The following is a 26,000-nucleotide window of genomic DNA, read 5'->3' as shown; positions in this document are numbered from 1 at the left end:
TATGAGAAGTAGCTATATGAAATTTTCAGTATTTAATTGTTTTTGACACTCCCCAACTCCCCTGCACAAAAAAAAAAGGGAAAGAAAGAAACAAATCCCAGCAACTCAGTTTCTTTCTAAAAATACTTTCTAGAAAGTATTAGGTGAGAAAGAGAAAAACGTGTCAGGTCTCCCACTAATATGAAATGTACCAACCCTATATGAACCTGACTGTAATCTTCTGCCATCAAATTTAACTCTGTCATTTCAAAAGTCTTAATATCTGCTTAGAAATGAAAAACCTGGCAACTAATGGTTTTCTAATGTTATCAATACTTCCTGTATCTCTTAAAAATAATGAAAATATTACACATTCCTCTGTTTTAAGATCCTGTTTGTTGTTACTTGATAAAGTACACTCCTAACAGAGTAAATATAGAGAACTGCAGTGCTGGTTTCTATGTAATAGTGATTTCCCATTACAATGTTTGCCCAACACAGCAGTGTTACTCCAAGTCACAACAGATATCCAAAAGCTGTAATTTTCTAGAAAGAGTAAGCTACCGCTTCCTAACCAGGTGAGAGAGTCTCCTGAAGAAGATACAGCTGTTATCAGTACATTGTATGGAGAAGCACATGGAGGCTGGGGTCCAACTGCCAGTTAGAATCTGAACTCTCCCACTAACTAGCCATGTGAACTTGGTCAAGTTAAGCTTACCCTTCTGTGCCTTAGTTTTCTCATATGTGAAATAAAAATAAAAGTAAAGGGAAGAATTCTGATCACTGGGACAATTTGTTCTAATCATAGCCTATTTTTAGTCAGGGATTTTTAGGGGCTTATATGATTATTTTAAAATATGCTTCTAGCACTTCATGAAAATTCAGATATAAAGAGGAATCCTGTCCACTATCGACAAAAAAGATAAAGTAAATTTGTCAACTAGGTGAAACATACATTCACCAAAATGGTTTACCCTGGCTTCAGGAATAGGATAATCAAAAGTCTTACTACAACTAGGGAATTTTCTACTAAGATTTATTTAAAACTCTACTAGAACTTTTCTCTTTAAAGTTTCTGTTATCTTTAAAAACAAGTTCAACATTAGATCTATTAGAATCATTCAATAACATGAAAATATATACAAATATATAAAAATAAAAGGTCTCCTTGCTTTAATGGCATTTCAAATTACAATCAAGAACTAAAGAATCTCAAAATATTTCTAGAACTAATAAAACTTCATTGTAGCTGTGTATTATACAAATGTTATGCCAGGTTACATTAATTTTTCTATTTGCAATTTAGATTCACATTCACTTGCCACTATTTCACCCTAAAACTTACATACAGTAATTTGTCATATAAAGATAATACCATCTAAAGGCTTAGGACTGTAGTGAGGATTATAACTGATGGGCTGATATCATACACTGTAGCTCATTCGCCAAAAACAACCACACCATACCTATGTATTATTTCTGACTCCCTATTAAAGATATGAAATACTAAAGCTCCCAGAAAGTGCAGTGACTCTCTGCTGTTCTACTCACTAAGCAGAAGAGCTGGGATGTGATCCTAGGTCTGTCTGGCCACATAGCAGATTCTCTTTTCACTGTAACACAGCTGCTTCGTCTTTATCATTAAGCTTATTTGAAGCTCTTATAAATGCTAAATTAGCACACAAAAATAAAAGCCATAATATAGCCATATAAATAAAGCCAGACTTTTAAAAAAAAGCTATAGTGATAAAGGACACGCAGTGCAGTAAAAAAGGGTAAAAGTTCACATGCAAAGACAGAAAATGAAAGAAAATACGAACGGCAACTTAGAGACCAGCTTTACGTCCATAGTTTGGATTCTTGAAATTATTAATAGGACTCCTGTAAATCGGATTTTCTTGCTAAAGTAAAAGAAATAGTTTCTAATGATTTCATCAGAAAAAAAAAATTGACATGTATAGTGTTTAAACACTATAACAGAGAATTTTTTACTATTTGACTATTTTCACACTTCTGAAATTAATTTTTTAAAAGACTCAAGCAAATTGTTGCAAAATACAAATAACTGAAGTTCATTTATAATTTTAAAATACCAAAGACTGCCACCGCTTTCTTGTAACAAAAGATGAGTAGGTGAGAACCAACATCTGGCCAGCTCACCCTGACTGCTAGGTCAAATGCCAGCACACATTTTAGTCACTTAACAGCTTTTAAAACTTCTTATAAAGCAGGGTTTATTGAGTTATAATTTGCAGAGAGTCAAATATACTCTTTTTAAGTACAGAGTTCAGAATTCAGAAATGAATAAACATCCCCCCACAATCAAGAAGATCCCTCATGTCCCTTGCCTCCCAACCCCAGCCTCTGGGAACCAGTGATCACATTTCTGCCCCAAGAGTTTTTTTTGCCTTTTCTACAATGTCATACAAATGGAATCATTCAGTATGTATAGCCTCATGCAGTATATGCAGCCTTCTGAGTCTGGCTACTTCTCAGGTTCTTTGTTGGAAAAAGAGAGAGGGAGAAGCTTTCCACTGAATAGCTCACTACACACTAGCATTACTGAGGAGTCCATTTTACATGAGACGAAGAGCAGAAGAGCAGATTTAATAAGGATCAAAATTATTAAGGATCAAAATGTTCACAGTAACAAGAAGATACTTATACTGTTTTGTTTTATTGGGATATATTTAACATATTTCTGTTTTTATAATATACAAGTTCTGTGAATAATGAACTTCTGGGGGAATAAAATATTTAAAGAGGACTCTCATAATCAGTTCTACAGTTAATAAGCAAGTCTTACAAGTATCACATTTACTTTATGAGCCATCTTACTTTTTAGATGTTTTGCAACTTACCGTGTCCCATTTGGCATTCATCTTTTCCTTTTCAAATTTGGCAAATTCCCTTCTGTCATGAATTATCATTAAAAGCTTCCAAATGAGCAGCAATGCAAGGCCAATAAGAACAATTCCAGCAACCACACCAGCTACAATTGGAATGATGTCTGGACCAGTGGGGCATTCTGTAAAGGAAGAAGGAAAGAATGAGTATACAAGGGATTAATAAGTGCAAAGGGCAGCCAAAATTATCCAGAGCCAGACAGTCCCTCATTAAGAAAACATAGGAATAAAAACCCAAGATAAGTGAATGTACACTATCCCAAAGGATCTATAAAAAAGATGCTAGAACTAACAAATGAGTTTACAAAACCACAGGACAACACAAGATACAAAAAATATCATTATGTATTTCTATGTATTATACAGAAATTTATTTCTACATACTGGAAATTGAAATGTAAAATATATTATCCTCTACAATTGCAACAAGAATCATGAAATAGTTGTGTATAAATCTAATAAATATGTGCAAGATTTTCATGCTAAAAATTACTAAACACTGATGAAAGAAAGCAAAGAACTTAATAAATGGAGAGATATTCCATGTTCGTGGACTGGAAGACTCAATATTGTCATCAATTCTTTTCAGTTTGACCTATAACCACAATGCAATTCCAGTCACAATCCTGGCAGGACTTTTGTAGGTGTCAGCAGGCAGAAAAGTAGGAAAGTATTTTTAAAACACTTTTGGAAAAGAACTAATATGGACATTTTATATTACCAGATTTCAAGACTAGCTCTAAAGCAACAGTAATTGAGACAATGTGGTATTGGCTAATGACAGATGCATAGATTAATGAAATAGACTAAAGACTCAAAATAGGCCCACACATATTAAGGTCTTCTGATTTTCAGCAAAGGTGGAGAAAGATCAGTCTTTCAACTAATGGTGCTGAACTACTACTGAACATCCACCTGGAAAAAAGTGAACCTTATTCTGTATACTAAGATTAACTAAAAATGCGTTATAGATCTAAATGGAAAAGAAGGAACTCTAAAACACAGAAGAAAAATCCTTATGAACTTGAGTTAGGCAAAGAGTTCTTAAATACCACAGAAAAGCAAGATCCATAAAAGAAAAACTTGGTAAACTACAGTTCACCAGAATTAAAGCTTCTGGTCTTTAAAAAACACTGTTAAGAAAATGAAAAGACCGAGAGATGGTATTTGCAAAAACACGTACCTGACAATGCAAAACAGCACACAGACTTTTAAAAAAAGTTCAGCTGTTTATGAAGTTAACATGTTTACCATATGCCCCCCAAATCCATTCCTAATATTTACACGAGAAAAATGAAAACTTGCATTCCCACAAAAACATGTACACAAATGTAGAAAATTTCAAAGATTACAAAAAAAGAGCCTAGATTCCAAGATAAAAAAATGTTTCATCTTCTGAGAAGCTGAACAAATTCACTTTTTATATCCTCTAACAAATTAACATTCCCAGTGTCCCACCTAAGTCAAGCTCAAATTTAAGTATCATGAGTAATGCTGTAACTCTCATCAAGTACCCAAGAGTCAGGCACTGTGTGCTAAGGGCTCTGTGCGGATTACTGCATTTACTCTGCAAACTCTTCACTCATAAAAGTTAAAGCTTGCTTTCCCTTTTCCTTATTTCTCATATAGTAAATGAAATACTACTTCAAGCTTTCAGAAATTAAAAAGGTCCTAACTTGAACCTAAAATAATCCACCTTAAGGCCATTCCTGAATTACTGGGGAAACTCCCAATAGGCCTAAGCAGCAGAAACAAGACATAGAGAAAATGAACAAAATTTTGAAATGATCAGATTTCTACCTGGTGTCTCCACAACGTGAACAATGGCCTCATTGTTCCCATTCACGGAATATGTGAAATAAAACCAGCAATCATCAACATCCTTCTCCTTACAATGGGACAGAGGATCAACCTGGCCTGGCTGGGGTAATTTGTCCCGATTTTCAACCTTTGTAATGTTGAAATGTGAGCATTCCTGTGCACATGTGTCTTTCTTTTCTCCTTTATTGAAGGCTCTGCACTGAACACATTCTCTGTCAAAACACAGATGGTACAATTAAAATTTATCATTTAAAATAAATATTTGCTTAAAAGTTATTTCATATGCTAGACTAAAAATCTGACCAAATTAAACCAAGAGCTATGAAAGAAGATTTGAATAAATGGAGTGGCCCACAACATTCCTAGATGGGAAACTAAATATAAAGATGCTATTTTCCCAAGTGAAATGAGATTATTACAGATCAAACTAAAAATCCCAAAAAAAGAAATACAATAGTAAAATAAAGTAGTAAAATAGCCCTGTCAGGTATTATAAATATATAACATAAAACCCAAGTAATTTATGTATTGTTGGTACAATAATAATTCAAGGGGAAAAACTTTCTATTTTGCTTAGTTTAGTCAAAAGATGGTAATTAAGCAATTGGTAATACTAATTTAACAAAGGTTATCACATAGATTCAATTCTATAGCAAATGCACACACAATAGTGGTACCAACTTTCACACAACACATTTCAGTATCATGTGACAAACTCTAGCTACTGAGAAAGAATTTTTAAGATTCAGAGTGGGCTTCAGTGTGGCTGATACTTTCTTTACAGTATACCCTAATATCAGCACTGTGCTGGTAGGTCAGCAGACGATAAATGTCAGCTAATTTGGGCAAGCAGGAGCACTCACTTATGCTCTGCACAGACGCCAAGGCAGGTCTGACACATCTCACAGGTTGGCCCCTGAAACTTTGGGTCTGTACACTTGCAGGCACCACACTCACAGATGCCGCGGCCATTGCAGATTTGCCCGTTGATGGCCAGGCATGAGGTCGTATCCAAAGAGCAGTCACAAGCACTGCCAGTGTAGTTGGGGTTGCACTCACACACACGGCACTTGCAAACACCATTTCCTGAAATGAAAAACATCCTTTCTCTTAACAATGGGAAAAATATAAAATCACAGCATTGATTTAATAGTAGAAATAAGCAACAATGTGGAACTGTTCTTTTTCTATTTATTCATCAAACTCGTAACATTGTTATTATATTAGATGGGTCACATCTTACAACCATTTTCAGACCCTTTGCTCACCTCCACAAATCAAGCCATTGGATCTATCGCAATTGAAATTATCACACTCGCAGAATTTGCCAGAATAAATTTCATTTGTATTATCCCTTTTCCTGCAAACACACTGTCCGCAGACACATTCCCCATTGTTACTGCAGATTTCTGAACTGTTTTCCTTCCTGCAGTAAGCATCCATATCTTCACTGCTAACTTCATCTGTGCTACATTCACAATGTCTACCAACACGTCCCTCGTTGCACCTAAAGAAAAAGTCAAAAATTTCAATCACATGAAATAAAAGTAATCTAAAAAAACAAGTCATGCTGTGAGAAAAACTGGAGGAGGAAATAGGACTATGAACAATTATCTTCAAACTACATGTGAACTACACAGCAGTGTCTTGTAGCACACGTCACAGACATGTACGAAAGTGTACATGTGCACACACGCCAGCCACTCAAGTTCACACGGAAGACATTCAAGGGCCAAGGAAAAAATCTTCTAGAAAATAACCATTTTGATCAAGATAAAAATATAACCTAGCAATGAACAAGTGAACAAAACATTTGGAAACATAGGATAAATTTGCTATTACATTTGCTATTATAAGTAAAGTATCTCTAAATTTAAAGCAATGGTCCAATTGTTAATCTAAAAAAGAACAATAAACACACCCCAAAAGTGCATGGAAGTTTAAGAAAAATATATTGAACATTTCAACTGAAAATATAACATACTGCTGAAAAATAAGTTCATCCTATGGGACCAGACTTTTCAGACACACTATATATTTTTGGAACACTGAATGCCTATAGACACTGGATACACTATAAGTCTATATTTGATAAATATATAAAAGGGAAGGAAGGCAATTTTCAAGAAATCTTTTTAAATGATATTTTACAAAGAATGGATCCACATGACTCAGTCAGGATATGTACAACATGGAAAATAAAATATGTAACATTTTAATTGTTATTTAGAATATAAAGAGTTAATAACTGATGGCAAAACACAGTCACTTATTTTTCTCATGATTAAAAACCTTTCAAAACCTAGTCATTTGAGGCTCACATTTATATCAGGACTCTCTTCTCCTCTTAACTCTTAAGGAGAAAGCTGTATTCAGAGTATATTCAGTTTTAATTTTTAATTAAATTAAATTTTCGATTAAAAGTAACTACAATGTGAAAATAGAATTTAAAATAATTTGATAGAGTTCTGTGTGCACATTCTATGTTCTGAAGTTTTCTTTTTTATCTTACAAAATATATAAATATATTTATTTGAAAATAATTATCCCAATGAAAAACCACATGTAGTACAAAGTAAACATCCTTTATTGCCTTCTAATTCCATTTCCAAATAAAATCACCATTTTAAGTTTGACTTATTTTCCCAAAACATTTTTCTATAAAAGATATTTTATATAAGCTTATTTAGCTCTATAGAGAATAGAATTCAGATTGCTATTCTTAAAAGAAAAAACCCAAATGCTACCTTAACAGTTCATTGAAAATACATACTGAATGACTATAAAAGCTTTATTGTAGAGGAGAGCACTCTTCTAAAGAAAAAAAGGCAGGGAAGAACTTTCTATAAATATCACACACAAGATCACCAAATGGATCTTGTGATGGGCAACAACGGTTGGAACAAACAATTCATCTGCTCTAAATAGAGAGATTTTCTCTGGATGCCTCAAAATGTAGCCTATTACCTCCTCAGCCAATCTGCCTCTCCCTGTCCTTCTGGAAAGACTAGAGGCTCACCTGCAAGCTCCACACTCGAAGGTCCCGTTTCCCTCGTGGCACCTCGGACTGCTGGGGATGCCTTCGCTTTGGCACTCACACTCACAGATGAACTGAAGAATGATCTCTACCTCTTCAGTGAAGCCCAAAGGCTTAATTTTAATGGTTTCAGAATTCTTATTCGGACATTTGTTTGAAGTTATGCTAATTTCAAACTGAACCTTGAAGGCAAAAAAACAGATTAAGTTAACAACTAACTAAGCAATTTAAAGCTGCTAAAAAATATTTCAAAAGCTACTCATTTCTTTTACTGTCTCTCAAATTATAAATTAGATTGCCTATAAACAAGCGATATTTTTTCTTTTCCTCAGAAAATGTTTATACAACATACCTCATCTCCAATGGAAATATTGGAGCATTTTCTCCCATTTTCTCCAGTTCCGTTCACTCCATTCTTGCAGTAAGATTTGTAGTTTATTGTTACTCCTTCTGGCAATTTGCTGTTTTCCAAAATGACTTCTGAGGAAAGGGACTAAAAGACAGACTATTAGACACAGGAAAGGCAAACAACACGCTACACAAAATAAGCTGAATGGACTGTTAAGAAGGCACTAATTAAATTAAACATTTGAAGCCAAATCCTGAGTTGACCGGAAAACACAGAACCCAGAGAAACAGGCTCTAATTAATAAGGATCAATTCTTCAAAATAATGTACACAATTGGAAAGAGTATTTGTGTTTTAATTACTGAGCTAAAATATTAATGATCCAACAGCACAGAGGCATGATATCAACGAGTTTATCTCCCCATTGGCAGCCCGGCTCTTCTTTCCCTCCCACTGCCAGATAACTAGGGCCTAAGGTAAACAATCTATAGTCTGGAAACAAATCCAGTACAGCACTGGCCAAAAAATAAAACCCCAAGTAGAAAGGATTCAAGCCAGTGCCTTGGGAATACCAGACTGTCAGGACAAACACAGAAGGGAAGGCTGTAGCGCCAGCGATCTCTTGCTCACACCCCTGATGGACAGGAGTTAGGGGAGCATTAAAAGATTCTATAAGACAGAGAACAGCTATGGGAAAGACATGGTACATGGGAATCTTTATAAAACCTCTCTCCAAAACAAGCTGTCATGAGGTAAAAATATCTAAAATTCAACCTGTCATTAAGATGGAGGTGGTGTATGCAGCACATAATGGTCACCACAATATTACAAATGCCTTCAGCTTATTTATAATGATTTGCCAGTGCTTTGTAAGTATCACTAGAGATACTCTGAATTAATAAGCTAGATGAAAAAAACAATTCCTCTTTCAGTTAGATTCAATTTCATGTGTGGGGGAAAAACATCTTTTTAAAATATGTAAGTCACATATATTTACATTTGTATATATTCAGTACATGTATATACGAGTTGTGTGTATTCTATTCCTGAGAATTGAGAACTATGTTCTCTGAATTACAGCAAGAGAAGAATTGGCAAAAAAGCTTTTTCAGCATAATTCATTAAAACAGACAAATCTACAAAGGATACCTTGGAGAGGCAAAAGAAGACTGAGGCAATCCTATAAGTTTAAATTTAAGTTCTACTTCACGATTGCCTTCGAACAATGAGACCTATTGCTTAATGACACTCAAACAGATATTTAGAAATTTTCCCCATATGTCTTTATCATATTTTTGCTTTGTCTAGGTTATGTAAATAACTGCTTTTATAAGAGGATATGAGTTTTTCCTCTGGATATAAAGAATTTAAGTTTTACGTTGTCCTCTGGGTTTGCTAAATTGCTTATTAAGGGAGTTTACCTTCCTTTGAGCAAAGTATTCTCAAGACGATATTGTTTAAAACAGGTTTTATTTAAAATGTACTCACATTGTATGCATCAATGATCAACTGAATAACATTGCTGGAATTTGCTGATAATGTTCCTACTGCTGACTTAGGGATTAAATTTTTCAGTTCCTGCAATTCAAAGATAAAACATATGAAATACAAAAACTATTCATTTGATTAATTAGCATCTACTGAGACCCTAATACTTATTTTTAAATAACAGTTCCTTATACATTTCCTAAATAACTTAAGGGTCAGACTTAAAATAAAAAATGTTTTATAATATGTGATTAAAAATTAATATTGTTTCTGTAAAATCCAGTCAGTGTGCCTGACTGATGACATTTTTTTACATTTCAATTCTGACATATGATTTTGCCTTTAATGACTAAACAAAAATGGTCCAGAATTTGCTCCTTTTATCTCACACATATGTATTTACCTTGTAAACAGGCTGAAATTCTTCAGTCACTGCAAAAATCGTCTGAATGTTATTTTCACTTAGTTTCTGGACAAGGTGAGCAATAGAAGGATAATCCTAAGAAAATAAGTAGTAAAATTATGTAATTACTCCCTCTCTCTTCCAGTTTCGCAATACTTCTTGTAATTAATAACAATTATGTATACAACTGGGTTGCTTAATACAAGATCACTTGAAATAACACAAATAAATACTCGAGTGGTGTGTACATGTCGCTTTCTAATCCTTTTTTATTCTTTATGTATACAAATTTCCATAATAAAAAAGTTTAAAAAAGATCTTTGTATATTAAATGTCAAAAAAAATTAAAGAATTTCCAGTAATTAAAGGTTGTATTATGTATCACTGAAGAAAATGATCAAGAATCACCAAGGTTCAGATTTCTTCAGAACTTGAATAATTTGCCAATATTTACTTTAAGTAGAGGCAGGGTGCCTCCTTTTAAAAATCCCCTATGAATAACATGAGAAGTGCTAAGATTATACAAACATTTATTTAGAAATAGTATCACAATTACTACCAAACAGTGTAACGAATAAGAGGGTACACAGCTCTGGGGTGAGACATGGAGCAGGTGTCTGAGGGCATTCCACCTGACTGAGGCCCTGTCTAAGCAGAAGTAAGAAGCAAGCAGCCACATCTTCACAAACAGTGAGACCAGCTCTCCTACACACTAGGTTAGGGCCCATACTTACCAAAATAGCAAAACACCAAGCCTGAAAAACCCACAAGCCAGTCACCTTCAATACTGAATTTTCAATAGGAGTCCTTTCAATATGAAAGGAATTCAGCACTTACGTAATAATGGCTCATTGTGTACACGTCATTTTCCAGGTGACACTGTCCATCATTTGGCAAAACAATGCCACCAAGTTTCCCATCTCCAGCGAAGTGAAACCCAGCATCCGTGGAAAACACCAGCAGCCGTGTGACATTCCTCCAGCCAATCAATGACTTGAAAAGGATTTCAGTTTTAGAATACTACTCACAGTAATTCAACCTAATCTTTTAATCTTCATATAGGCCACTGCTATGCTTTAGACCTAATTCCGTAGCTTCTCTTTACTCTTTTCACAATGCCAATATTCTTGCTGATAAACACACAGAGCCAGCTGGATGAGGTTCCTCCGCCCACTGTAACTGTATCTTGCCTGGCTGTCCATTTCTCTTAGCTCTTTTAAAAAAACTATCTTTTGAAATCATTGTCTCTCTCTCCCACTAGAAGGTAAGCAAACCTACGTGGGGCAGGGACCACACCTGATTTTGGTTATCATCATATCGGCAGCAGCTGCACTGTGCCTACACACAGTAGGTGCTTAATGAGTATTTCCTGAGCACATAAAAATGTCTCAGCCGTACCTTATTTTATCCTGCTGCTGCCATCCCATTCCCATCCCTGCTGTTTTCTTCAGCATATACTTCCTTACCAGTCCTCCATGTTAGGCCTGCCTTTTTTTAACTACAGAAAAAAAGCATCTTCTCCAAAGACTTGCCTTGCTTAATTTCTACTCATTCTATGTCATCAGTAATGTTTATTTGTTCATTTATTTTATTCTCCACCTTATTCAACCAAGAGTTTAAAGTAGTAAAATCCTCTTCTCTCTAAGGTAATTTTTAATAATATAGGCCTAGGTTTACTAAATACATCTGTAAATATCCTCAAATGACTGTAAATCCCTTGAAGGCAGGAATTAAGTTTACTGATGCTGGCAATTCAAGTTTTTGCATCTAGAGAAGTAGGTGGAGAAGCTGCTCCCAGTCAGCACAACAAACGCAGGACAGTAAGGCCTGGATGCTACGGCTCGTCTGAAGCCCACAGGCTGCAGCACAGTTACAGAGACAGCCCAGAGAACGACTTCTCCCCAGTGAGCTGCTAACAGGATCACAAATGAATTGCTGGAAAGAAAAGGGGTGTCAGGCTCGGCACAGCCTGGATTAATCTTTCCTCCCCTTTAAAAGCAGAAGACTACCCTTACATTCCACTCCAAGAGAAATCAAAGCAAAAAGAATATAGTAGCTAGTATTCGACTGTTTACTGGCATTTTATATGGATTACTGTATTTAGACTTAAAATAGCCATATGAGGTATATCTATTATTATCCCTCCTTATGGAGTAAACAGTCCTTTAGAGAGGTAAGTAAACACCTAAAATCAGTGCTGATCGGCAAGTCTGAAGACCGTTCTCTTAACCACTATTCCATATTATCACCTTGGACATAAGCACCTTAGCAGAAATTGGTAGAAAGATAACCATTAGGAAGCAACTGGAATCAAGGTCTTCTAGGGAATCGGGGTACTATAAGGAAAAAAGGGGGATACATGTGACAGTAGTAAGTTCTTAAGACAAACTTTATCTACCTCAAAATGTTTGCAAGTTCAGCTTCAGCTACATCATTAAAAGGTCATCTCAGAATCTTCAGCTGGTAAACGGGTCATAAATTCTAATTACTAGTCCAATGGACATGAGCTTCTACTGCCAAAAATCTTGCAATTAAAATTACAAATAGTATATCACTTCTCAAAATAAATGTTCTCAGACAGCTTACAAGGTAGGACTTCAAAAGTTTTTTTTGTTTTAATTACTAAGACATGAGGAAAGTCATCTCACACACGATGAGAAGATGGCCAGAGGAAAATGGTATTGTGCTTGAGCCCTGTTAGCTCCTGCTGATGCCTCAGATGACCTCCCTTCCACTGCTGGCACGAGCCAGAACGGCAGGAAACCTGACCTCCTCTAAAAGCCTAGAATACCAGCTAACATACAGCTAACTTGCCCCACTGTTACAAATGGTGAGCATTCTGGTTTTCAAAACCCCATATAAATGAACTAGGTGCCTGGTTTAAATAGGGACATACTGATTAAATATGCTTTTAAAAAGCACTTGTAGATGGAGGGAATTTGAGTGATTAAATTCTGTACTTCTTTGGGATAATCAGGTATGATAAGGTAGTTTTCTTTAACTGAGAGTAAAATCAAACTTAAAAGTTCACATCACTATTACTTTGTAGGAAATGAATGCACTTACTCCACAAACCGCAACTTGCATGATTGCATCAAAACCGCCTTCTGGAGAATCCAAATTTCCAGATATACGCTGTTTACCAACAAGTTCATTAAAAACTTCCCCTTTATCAGTTAGACTGAGCACATTTTTGTAGCTAAATGGGCTGGTGCAGTTCTGTTCACTTGTGCAGGGGTTCCTGAGCTTAGCCGGGGTCGTACTAATGTACGGCATCACAGTTTTCTCCACAAATGAGCCAAACCCTGTAAAGGAGACATGCAGAGACAGGAGGGTGGATAGATGGAGGGACAGAGAAAGTGGGGGGGGGGGGGGAGGGACAGGTGAATTAACCTGCATCAAAAACAATCAAGTATGTTACCACTGTTCTTCTTTTAATAAAAAATAAGGTTTTAATAGTAAGACTTGGAAAGGAGATAATTACTATTATGAAAAATCCAGTCTGAAGTGAGTTTAGGCCTTACAGACAAGTAAAGGCATATGAATTAGTAATGAAATAGAATCTAATATAGAGTGTTTATAAATAAACCAACAAATGAATGAATTCCTGTGAAAACAAGCATGCATTTTATTAACTATGTGGCATATCCTGTGTCAAATACCATGGGTAGCATAAAGTAACAGAGAAACAAAGGAGGCAGAAAGATTAATAGGCATGTGACAGGAATACCAGTTCCCTCAGAAAGAAAAGACTAAAAACTGGCTTATTTATCTCACAAGTATGTGGTCAAGACTTATACAAATGAAAATTGTTAATTTTCTCAATATTCCTACCAATTCGGAAGTCTGAGGTAATCCTCCTCATTTCATTCATCAGATCTGTTCCCAGACTTTTTACATTCTCCAAGTCATCTTTCATCGAGTAAGAGAGATCCATAAGGTAGTAGAGATCAATAGGATAGTCTTCTGCTCTCTTGAATTTTAATGTAAATGTCTGTGGCTCTCCTAATTAAATGGATTAGAAAATGAAATCAGCCCACAGCAATCCAATGCAAATGCAAAAAAAACAAACTGTATTTACAAAGTGAATGCTGTAAAATGAAATTTATCAGTGCCACAATTTTGACAAAAACCTAGGAATTCCACAGGTAACAAATTGTGTGTAAACTCAATTTCATACAACTGTAAACACTTAAAATGCCAGGCCCTGGGGATGAAAAATGAGAGACAACAATCCACAGTGGGCAAGACAATCAGTCAATTTATAATTGTGACACATGGAAATAGATGGAGCAACATCAATTAGACTGGCTGCATAAGGCAGGCGCACATAAGCATCACTGATTGTTGAGAGACTGCAATTGAAGACTGCTCTTTAATGGAATGCCACCACATGCAAATGAATCATAATAATCTGATTTCTACTTTAGAAAACTTGGCAAAAAGTCTTCAATATGAACCCTAGAGACTTGTTAGGAAACTAAAGCAATAATCTAAAAGGGAGACAATGAAGATATGAACTGAAACAATGGGGAGAGGAGAGACACACAGAGGTGCTGGGTATGATTCACCTAGGAAAACAGGAGAAAGAGAAGGGGTGGGTGAAACAGCCGGTGGTTAACTTGCAGATTTTCTCCGTATGGATTTCTAGTAGGCAGGTGGGGAGATGGGTTTGGAGCTTAAGAGAAAAGCCTGAGCAAACAAATGGTTTTAAAACTATGAGAGGAAAACTGATTAGGTGGACTGCAAAAAGGAAGAAACACAAAAAGGAGAATGGAAAGCAAGGTTAACATATAAGAAGAGAAACTGGGGAGTGATGTAAAAGCCAAGATGACAGCATTTCAAGGAGTTTGAAGGCATCACTTGGTACAGACAGGTTAAAAGAAAAAGAAAAAGAAAAAAGGAAAAGGCTGTAACACAGGTCCACTGGGCATAGTGGCTCAGGGGCTGGTAACTCTGGACAGCCATGCTGGTTTGGAAGCAGAGGCCTGAAGGCACCAGGGTGAAGACTGGACAGGAGGGAAGGTCATGAGACAGCAGTGGAGCCATTCTTTTGGGAGAAAGGGGGATGGCACGCGGAAGGAAGAGGAGGGCTCTCTTATAGGTTTTTCTGCTTTTGCTTTTTTTCTTAGATGCAGGACTAACACAGACTCATAAAAACCTTAGCATTTTAACAATTCTCAACAAATACAAAGGAAAAAATAGGTTAAAGTGTCTTTATTTTATATAATTATACTAGAGAATGGACACTTTTGTTTTTAAAACCTATGAAATCTAATACTTCCTGAATCTTTAACAGAATTTACTTTGGACATTAAGCAACATTTATTATTATATCAAGTATATGCATCTTACAGATACTATGTCTGCAAGAAACCTTCTAAAATTTGACATATTCCCCATTCCTGAGTGATAGTCCACATGGGAAATGGATCCTCAGCCGGAACAGGTAAGAGGCTCATAAGAAGCTGTCAGGAAGCTCAGGCAGCGCAGGTATTCACAGGACTCCTGTACCTGATCGTAACTGCAGTACCAATTGCTGCGGCTGGATCTGGGTGATGTCTTCTGGCTGGAGCTTCTCTGCCGTCCCTTTGCTACGGTTGGTTACATTTTTGTTTTTCTTTATATCTTTGGAGCCTCTGGGATTTTCTATGTCATCTGGATGACAACCCTTCTTTTTTAAGGCTTCTAAATCATCACATCGGGCAGAAGTAGGCATTCCTTCTTGTAAAAATGTCTAAGTGACATACAAAATATAGGTATAATTAAAAAGCATAATGGTCAAAACTTTTATGTAATTGTAGTTGCAAATATGCAATTGAATTGCAAAAATCTAATTGCAAAACTCAACCAACACATCTAATGTACTTCATTTATGGCTTTTAAATAAAATGTTCCCCTCATCCAAATCGCATGTCTTCTTGTTTAAAAATAAGCAAAATTGTTCCCTAGAAAGTAATACTTTTATTTACTATAAAGTTTCTAGTAATAGAACAGACCTAAGTGTACATTTTAACTGTTCCACCTTCAAATTCAGAGTATCTAATCAAATCCCTTCAGTGAAATCACTTATTTAGCATGATTAACATCCACTAATAATGTATACACCCAAATATTGAACATTTTTTTCCAGAATTTCCCTTAAAAAAGTCCTTGAAAGTCTCTCATAGTTATGTAGCATTTTCCATCATAATACTCTGAACAACTCTATGTTTAGGGAAAACATATTACCCTAAAGGCATCTCAATTAATGATGTTATTTTTAAAAAGGAGACTAAGAAATTCAGCAGAGATTTCAAAAATTCCTGGAGGTTTAAAAAAACTTCAAGTACTAGCAATTGTTAATAGCCTTTTAAAATTTATTTTAAAAATACAGTAAGTGATGATATGATAAGGGACATTTTCTTTTTTTTTTGTGAGGGCATCTCTCCTATTTATTGATCAAATGGTTGTTAACAACAATAAAATTCTGTATAGGGGAGTAAATGCTCAATGCACAATCATTAATCCACCCCAAGCCTAATTTTCGTCAGTCTCCAATCTTCTGAAGTATAACGAACAAGTTCTTAGATGGAGAACAAATTCTTACATAGTGAATAAGTTACATGGTGAACAGTACAAGGGCAGTCATCACAGAAACTTTTGGTTTTGATCATGCATTATGAACTATAAACAATCAGTCCAAATATGAATATTCGTTTGATTTTTATACTTGATTTATATGTGGATACCACATTTCTCTCTTTATTATTATTATTTTTAATAAAATGCTGAAGTGGTAGGTAGATGCAAGATAAAGGTAGAAAACATAGTTTAGTGTTGTAAGAGAGCAAATGTAGATGATCAGGTGTTTGCCTGTAGACTAAGTGTTAATCCAAGACAAGGGCAATAAAATATCCACGGATGCAGCAGATTTCTCTCAGAACAGGGGGGGAGAGGTTCTAAGCCTCACCTCTGTTGATCCCCAATTTCCCAATTTCTCACCTGATGGCCCCCCTGCGACTGTGCCTGTCTTAGGTTGTTCCTCCCTTGAGGAATCGATAAGGGACATTTTATATTTCCACAGGGTAAATTTTAAAAAAATAAAATTAAAAAGTTCCTAATTGTATGTAAATGGTTCCTATAGCTGTGGTAAATTTCCAGTAGTATGCTATATTAATTTGGACATTACTATGGAAATGAATGTGCTATACCTCAAAACAACTTAGATGGAAATGAAAATTTTATCAGATGCCTCTCGCTAAGGAATACTTTAGTGAGAGCAAAAACACTGCTGTTAAAATGTACGTAAAGATTTTGTAAGTTTTTCATGAAACAGAGGGTGGGGGAAAAGCAATGATACTGTGTGTGTGTACATCATTTAAAAATGTATACATATAACTAAATTAATAATTGTAGTAGACATTTGTGTATTTCACATATACCCCTAATAAAAATCTTTTTTTTTTAATCTTTACATTGGGAAAATGGGGGAATGACTTTTATTTGGGGTCACTTTGTTCAATTTTCTGTGGTACCTTTTATTATCAACCAATTTCATAGCACTGCATAAAGTAAATGAGGATACTTATATACAGAGAATACACAATGGTTCCCATCAGTTATTTTTTAAGGAAAATGTAACACTAATTAAAGCATTTATGTAATCAAAGGAACAACTAGGAGGAAATACTAAGGGTCAAGATGGCTCAAATATTACTTTTAATGGCCGATAATAATATTTCTACATATTATCAAACCTAATATACTAACAAAACCCAGGAGCCCAGTGCACTATACACTATCAGCCAGTCCAGGAAACCTTAAGATGGTAACAGCCAAATAAAATTTCAACGGATATATTCTAAAATAACCTTTAAATTTTTTAAGAATTACAGCATTGAGAATATAGTCAATAGTTCTATAATCTTTCTATGTTGACAGATACAAACTGCACTAGTTGGGTGAGGATTTAATAATGTGTGTAACTATTGAACCACTGTTGTATACTTGAAACCAATACTGTATATCAATTATAATTCAAAAAAAATTTTTTTTTAATTTTAACAACCGGACCACAAAGATCAAAGCCTAAATTATTTAAAGAATAGTTTGGCTAGGATAACCCACAATCCCAGATAAACTATAACCCTCATAAAATGGATACTGTTGTTGATACAGAAGCTACCAGTGATTTAGAAATTCTAGTTGAAACTGCTTTAAGTTCAATCAATTCTAATTCTTGTGGCAACACATAAAAAGCAGGCAGTAGCATGCTTATTTTCCAGAAAAGACAACAGAGTTTCAGGTACATGAGCCTTGCCTGAGACAATCCATAGCACTCTGGTTCTCCACAGTCGCCAGTTTAACTCCAGAATATCATTTTCAAGAGAACAGAAAGTGCCATAAGAAAAATTCTGAAATAACCAAAAGCCTTTGATTTTGTCTATCAGGTGGTAAAGCATATAAAATATCTGATATTTAACCAGTTATACCTATAAACAGGCACTCAAAATTGTGGGGTAGAATGTCTTAAACAATAAACCTTTGACATCCCTATATTTTTCACTCTGAAAAAATAATATATCCTCAAAATGACTTCTCTTTACTTCCTATCATTATTCATTCATTTGTTCATTCACTCATTCAACATTTAGTAGATTTTGTGGAAGGTACCAAGTTAAGCAATGTACAGAGATGACAAGTCAATGAAGTTTGAATCCTAACCTCAATGGCTTTTATTAGGATGCAATCAATTCTCTTTTAGTTTAACTCCAATATAATTAGGGAAGTTAATTTATACCTCTCCCATCAAAAAAAGGGAAAAATCTAAAACAGCCAATGGCTAGGGTTTTTAGGAAGCTGTCCAACCGAAATATAATGTGTGCCATAAAGGTGTGTTATTATATATTTTCTAATCATCTAGTAGCCACATTAAAGAAGAAAAATAAAAACAAGGGAAATTAATTTTAATATATACAAAATATTAGCTTTTCAACATTATTAATGATATTTTTAATCACTAAGTCTTCAAACTTTGGTATGTGGGCAATTCCCAATTTAGACCACCCATATTTCAAATGCCACGTGTGCCCAGTGGTTACTGCATGGGACAGCACAGCTACAGACCATAACACAGTATTACACACAGAGTTGACACTCAGTAAACAGTGACTTAAGAAAAAATTCCTGTCTAAGCACTTCCCATGGATACAGTATTGGGCAACACTGAATGACTAAATGGGGAATAAATGGAAAGGATTGAGCAATCTTACTTACTGAATTTGTACACCATCCACAATTTGGCCCTGCCTGTATACATTCTCCACATGATTTGGCATTTGCTTTTAAACATCTATTTTCATCTGTCAGGACAAAGAAAGAATAGACCGCTTTACTTGAAGTTTCAAAAGAGAAAACAATGAAACAGCAGCATCACAATGACAAAGAATGCCACATATAGGAGCATTAAATATGAATACTATGAATATAGTTACTAAGCTGATCCAAAAAGACCTACCCAAAAGGACCCTAAAGAGAAGGGATTTTTGAATCATCTTAGCACAGAGCCATAAAAAGACATAGCTATCTCTTATCTTCTATACCAAAGACTAGGTACCATTAATCTATACATAGATCCTTTTTTTCAAAGGCATAATTTTATGATTATGTTGGTCTTAATTGCCAGGTTTCCTACAACTGGGTCAAGTATTCTTGCTTTCCATGAACCTCACAATAACCCACCCCCCACAGCACTTTCAGTGGCTTTCCCTTAATTTTTAGTATGTTCAATACTTGAAAAGTCTGAATCAACCAATCCACAATCCCATGCTTTTTCAGGCTTTGTGTTCAAAGTATGGCTTGCACTTCTTTGAATCCCTAAGGATCAGCATGTTTTTCATGTGGTAAAGCACTACTAGTAAGGATTGTCTTCAATGTGTCTTTTCTGATTATAAACCTAACATATGCTCATTACAGAAAATTTAGAAAATACATAGAAGGGTAAAGAACTAAAAACCACCCATAATCTGCACACTAAGAAATAACTATTGTTAATGGTTTTGCATATTCTTTCCAGTCTTTTCCCTATATAGATCAAAAGATAGCAAGGAACTGGGCATATACAGACATTACCCAAATGAAATTGATAATATACATTTTACACATTATGTTTTATACTTTATCCTAAGTGTTTCAATACAAATGCTTAAAAATACGTATTTTAATGATTACATACTTCATCTTATTAATGTGTCCTATTTAATATTGGATGAATTTGTTTTCAGCTGAATTCACACATTCTTGGTCACATGCACACACCAACCCTCCAAACATGCACATATATATATGTACCCACTCTCATAGTCATTCTTAGAATGTAGAACTGATTATCACAATTAAAAAAAATATTGACTTGAAGAGTATTAATGCTTTTAATGTACTTAATACACATTAATTTCTCACCAGAATCATCAAATATATGTTCCCTGTGATGTAACGACTTAAAGAAATGCCTATTTGATCATTCAGATGACCAAACACATTTCTCAGCACTCTAGTCTTCACCCACAGTTCCTGAAAAATGTTTCAGAATCACAAAAGAGATTTTTGTGTCTTGTTATTAACAAAGGTAACTTCTGGACCTCATCCAAGTGTGGGGGATATGTTGCCAGAAAGACCAGCAATGTGATTAAAGGGTTGAACTTTCCCAAATCTCTGGGAAGGGGAGAGGGGCTGGAGGTTGAATCAATCACCAATCATGCCTACGTAGGGAAGCCTCCATAAAAACCCAAGGAGAGCTTTTTGTTCTTTCCCATTTTTCAGAGCTTCCACACTTGGGGGACCAGAACACATCCATGTGCCACTGAGCCACACCCCAGACTCCATGAGGATGGAAGGTCTTCAGTCTGGGACCTCATCTATGTACCTCTTTACCTGGTTAATTCCTATCCTTTTCATATCCTTTAATAAACAGGTAAACGTTAAGTGTTTCCCTGGATTCTGTGGACTGCTCTAGCAAATTAATTGAACATGAGGAGGTTCTTGGAACCTCCAAAATGTAGCTGGGCTGTTGAGAATCACACATAAGAGCGTGGGCTTGCAAATGGCGTACGAAAGGGGGTGGAAGGAGAGGCATCTTGTAGGATGGAGCCCTCAGCCTGGAATCTGATGGTATCTTGGGTAGAGAGTGTCAGAACCAAGTTGAATATATGGACACCTTGCTGATGTCCGAGAATTGTCTGGTGGAAACTGGGTCCTGAACACCAGTTCACAAATGTTTTGCTTGAAATGTATGTTTTGAAATTTGGAGAACAGAATTGGAAGTCCATGTTCCAAATGTGGATGCACCACGGTTTACAAGGAGATATACTTTCAGCTTTACCTTTCATTCATCTTCTAGATGATGCCAACATTTTACAAGACTTTTTTGGGGGGAGAAAAACAAACAAACAAGAACATCTAGGAAGTCAATTGTTCCTGGTTTCTTTTTTTAGATAATAATGGTTAGCTCATAATCCCCCCTCTACACATTCAGCTTCTCCTAAATAGGTCACACGCCATTGCCTGCTCGGGGCTCACTTAAACACTCTCTTACATTTTTAAAAGGTCTTTCTGTAGTGTATTCCATTCCTACTATGTGAGCATTTCCCTAGCTGACCTACCTCTCACTAACCTGGGTGGCAGATGTGGGAGAAGCCTGATGAAGGCCCCCGCCCCCCAGTGAAGACAGACCGCTGCAGGCCTTTCAGGAGCTGCGGCATGATCTGCTTTATGTTTTCCCAGGAATCTAATTGGTCACAGTGATACAAGATACTAACATAAAGACAACTGGGAAACTTTTTTTTTTTTTACCTGCTTGGCCAAACACACAGCAAACTGAACTGATCAGTCCAATCCAAATAATCAGGTGTAAATTCATCTGAAATACAAAATACATCGTTATGTTGTGAAACAAAAAAATAAAAAATACATTAAACATAAAACATTCCCATTCTCCTTATATTCTGTGATTTTATAAATACCCCTCAAAACCTTTCTTCGCCAGCCCTTCTCCACACGTTATCCATGTCTCCTCCCAGTCACTCCACCTTTCAGACACTACTAAAATAACTTCCTTACCAGATTCCATTCTTGCCTTTCTCCAAACCAAATATATGCTAACATTTAATTAACAGTGCTCAAAAAAGAATCACAGTGTCAAGTATTCCCTAACACCCCAAAGCTATGAACAACATCTGTCCCCTGGAATCTCTAGCTCCCTTATCTTTCAGATGCCTCACATCCCTCAATAACAACTGTTAGAGCGGACCTGTTAAAATCCTGATTGCAACATCCCCTTGCTTACAACTTTTCAAGTTTTATGTCTCCTCAACATCATGCACAAAGTCCTGACTTAGTTTTTCAGTTTGATCTCCTGTAATTATTTTTCTTTCTGAAGAATATCAACTTCATGCACAGAATTAGTAAAATTTCCTGTAATATCTACATCTCCAAACTAGACCAAAAGAAGGTAGGTGAAGTAGGCATGAGAAGAACTGACGGAGGCTTGAGTGTTTTCCAGAACCACTAAAGAAAAATTAAGTAATACTCTGTATACTAAGCAGAATACTTCAATCTTCAGCTATCACATGAGTATTTTCTATAGATTAAGGTTTTCACAATATTAGTCAATGCCTTACCAGAGTTGGTTAAAGACTGCTATAACCACAGGTTTCCCTCTATCCCTGAACTGCTTAGTGCTCTTGGACTAAAGGACAGTCTAATAATTAGGCATAAAAATACCTGCCTCTCCTACAAGAATACAAAAAAACAAAATACATAACAGCAACAAAAGGGTAGCTTTACTAGTTGTCAAAGAAACATAAATTAAAGCAAAACAAGGCAAACTAGCAAGAGAAACAAAAAAGTTTTTAAACCAACAAAACTTACTGCAGATGGCTGAAAGGAACCAGAGAGGGCTCTAAAAACTGGTGTGAATTTGGGGGATATAATTAAGCAACCTATATCAAAAGCTATAAAAAAATATTTCTATCCTTTTAGTAATCTAGTGATGGGGAACTCATTCTAAGGAAATAATTAAAAATATAAAAGGTGACATACACACATACATGTTCAGCATAGAATCTAGTATATTTACAACAGGCAAAAATGGAACATACTTTACCCAGTACTAGGGAAATGGCTAACTCCATCAACATACGGACTGCTACAGTCATACAAATAATAAAGTATAGTAACATCAGAGCTTTATAGAATAATTTTAGATGCAAAGTACACGTTAAGATGGCAAGTATGTGAAAATAACCGCATATGAATAAATAAAGTAACCAGAGAGGCCTGGAGATGACAGAGAGTTATATGCATGATAAAAAGACAATGGGGTTTTAAATTGTTAAGGTGTTTTCTTCTTTTTGCATTCTTAATAAAAACATTTATGACAGAGTAACTGTGTGGAATTTTTTTCTTTCTTTGTAAATGTCCTTTAATAAGAAAAAAAATATCTTTTAAAACACCTCCATCTTTAGGAGCTATTCCCAGAACTTCAAGAGTGTGCTTTAAAGCTGTGCTCAGAGCGCCCCTGGGGCACTTGCGTCTCCTAAATGTTTGTGTTTTCTCTGTTGGCTTCCCAGAGAAAGCAATGAGTAACTTGCACCGTCATCCAACTTGAAATTGTGCTCAGACCAGCAATTTCTGTTATGTATCGAGCTTACAGTTTTGCTTGCATATCACTTGGAAATGCACCCACAGGCCAACAAAAGCTGTGTCACACAAGTGTGGAAGGCCTAACAGTTCACCTTTTAAGGCCTGGCCAGAAGATTGAACATGTAATAAATCCATGTAGACTGAAATTTAAAGCAGTTCAGATAATGCTATTGATTCCAGAACTATGACTACAGGGGCCTGGAGCACGAACACTCCTGAGGAAATGCACGGCTGTGACGAATGGGGCATCTGGGCAGCTGCTACACAAAGTAAACAGAACATGTATCTGTTCCATAAATTGTCTGATACATGTTTTTTCAAAATACTACTCAGGCTGTTTTAAGGACCACTAGACTGCCTTGAGAAACCTTTAAAAATATTATATAATTCAGAGAATCATCACTAAAATAAAGTTATTAGATAACTATTTATGTCTCAACATTCCTAATCTATGTAACTTTAATACTTTGAGGGCCACTGTCCTTTCCCTTCTATAAAGCTTGACAAGCCAATGCTTCTGAAGCCTTCCTGCCCCTGGAAGAGCTCCAAAGCCCGAAGCAAGCAAAACCAGGCTTTTATGTTGAAGAGCAGCTGAGAGCAAGGACAAGGCTGAGAACAGATCAAGGACAGATGTCGGCTGGCTGGAGATGTCTGCGGGTCTGCACTTCCTCTCGGGGAAGAAAGGAGCTGCAGGGGACAATTACTAGAGGAGGTCAGTCAGAAGAGGCCCTGGGGAGCACAAGCAGCGAGCCGCAGTCAACCTGGTGCAGCAGAGGCTCGGCAGCAGCCCCTCCCCAAACCCTGACAGTCTCCCAAGGACTGTGGGGGAAGAAGGGCACACCACCAGCTTCTCCAGCACTTCAAAACTGTCTGAGGCAGCACTTCTCACAGTGTGGTCCAGGGGATGACTGCACCAGATCTATCTAGGTGCCCACCCCAGGCCTAAAATCCACCATTTTTGGAGGGTGGGGCCTTACTCCAGATAACTCCAGAGATTCCCAGCAATGACACTGCACACAGAACAGTTCATTGTGAGGGGCCAAGAGGGAGATGTGCCTTCAGGTACTGTCCTAATGTCTCCGCTTCATGGTCAAAGGCCTAGAAATAACTGTCCCCATTGTTCTCATTGTGTAACCCCCTTCTCCCTCCTCCTCCTGCTGTACCTGGTGTCCTCCTCTTCCTACCATGCATGTGAAACTGCTCTTGCAAAAAAAAAACTTTCCAGGCCTTCTCTGCATTCACTCAAAATCTCCACCTCTAACATGCACTTGGGGAGATATGCTGGCTTACCACCCATAGAATGCACACAAAGCAACATTTAACACATTTCACCGTTCTTGCTTCACACACTCTAGTCCTTTGGACTTTACTGGTTTCTCCCCTGCTTCTCTGGAAGTTCTTCCTTCGCCAACTATGGCAGACTTTGTGCCAAATCTAGACATACAAAGATCACTGTCTCAAGGTATTTTCAGTTAAAAGACAAAAAAATACAAGTAGTTACAGGATGAGGCAGTGGATTCTGTAATGAAAATAAGGACAAAGTGCACTGAGGACACAGAAATCTGCCTGGGGAAGTTCAGAGGCTTCATGGGGACAGCAATTTTTCAGCTAGAATTGCAGACATAAAGGAAACAGGTAGGCAAATGGAGAGAAAGATTTCAGGCAAAAAAAAAAAATTCCGAGCACATGCAAAACCAGGAAGTTCCCAGAAAAATTATAATAACTTCTTCCCAATCTTATTTCTAATATATACCTCCAAGGATTCCCCTCCAACTGGGATTGTCTTGCTCCTCCTATCTTTACAGAAAAAAGACTAGAACAAAATATATTTTTATGTTATTTATAATTAAATCTAGTCTGTGGGATGAGTGATTATTTTATCCCTGTACAATAAGTATAAATTATGTTAAAATCTTGAAATATCATAAACGCCAAAATCATCTTAGAGTACTGAAGAATTTCTGAGACCTAAATTACGAGGTAGAAATAACGGAAACTGAGCCAGAAAGCAGAAGGTAGGTTACATGGAGCCTTAGATGCCACCCAGGCTGAGCGCATTTAGATTCCATTCTGTACGTACAGGGACCTGAAAAGGTGGGGCAGGGAAAGTAACACGGCAACTTATCCACGGCAGAGAATAATTAGCAAGACAGAGGGTGAGCAGCAACATAGCAGCTACAGGGCAGGTACAAAATTCACAGCTAAGGTTCAAATAAGAAATGACAAACATCTGAATTCAGAGTGGCAGTGGACAGGACAGTGAGCAAGCAAGCAATCAGGAGGCCGCAGAGTGGGATCTGAGGGCGGCTCAGACAAGGGAGGGTGAGGGCGAGAA

The 26,000-nt window shown here is 36.4% G+C and overlaps 1 protein-coding gene across 3 annotated transcripts in view; it reads right to left on the bottom strand.

Moving 5' to 3' along the window:
- The window catches only part of ITGB1 (integrin subunit beta 1), a 42,596-nt gene that overhangs the window by 4,085 nt on the left and 12,511 nt on the right, over positions 1-26,000 (bottom strand). The window contains exons 2-16 of one of the 3 annotated variants that reach the window (XM_073228964.1): positions 21,815-21,881; positions 19,241-19,326; positions 15,497-15,719; positions 13,817-13,987; positions 13,049-13,287; positions 10,820-10,975; positions 9,983-10,078; positions 9,580-9,669; positions 8,096-8,236; positions 7,726-7,925; positions 5,975-6,213; positions 5,570-5,792; positions 4,686-4,918; positions 2,841-3,007; positions 1,800-1,880 (exon numbers count right to left, since the gene is read on the bottom strand). In XM_073228964.1, the coding sequence (XP_073085065.1) occupies positions 1,806-1,880; positions 2,841-3,007; positions 4,686-4,918; positions 5,570-5,792; positions 5,975-6,213; positions 7,726-7,925; positions 8,096-8,236; positions 9,580-9,669; positions 9,983-10,078; positions 10,820-10,975; positions 13,049-13,287; positions 13,817-13,987; positions 15,497-15,719; positions 19,241-19,326; positions 21,815-21,881 (2,406 nt within the window). In that variant the 3' untranslated portion in view covers positions 1,800-1,805. The remainder of the gene's footprint in view (positions 1-1,799; positions 1,881-2,840; positions 3,008-4,685; positions 4,919-5,569; positions 5,793-5,974; positions 6,214-7,725; positions 7,926-8,095; positions 8,237-9,579; positions 9,670-9,982; positions 10,079-10,819; positions 10,976-13,048; positions 13,288-13,816; positions 13,988-15,496; positions 15,720-19,240; positions 19,327-21,814; positions 21,882-26,000) is intronic. The other 2 variants (XM_073228965.1, XM_073228966.1) reach the window with 2 other exon arrangements.

This window comes from Manis javanica, chromosome 2 (assembly GCF_040802235.1).
Source record: "Manis javanica isolate MJ-LG chromosome 2, MJ_LKY, whole genome shotgun sequence".
Lineage (NCBI taxonomy): Eukaryota > Metazoa > Chordata > Mammalia > Pholidota > Manidae > Manis > Manis javanica.
This window is presented reverse-complemented; position numbering and strand designations above follow the sequence as displayed.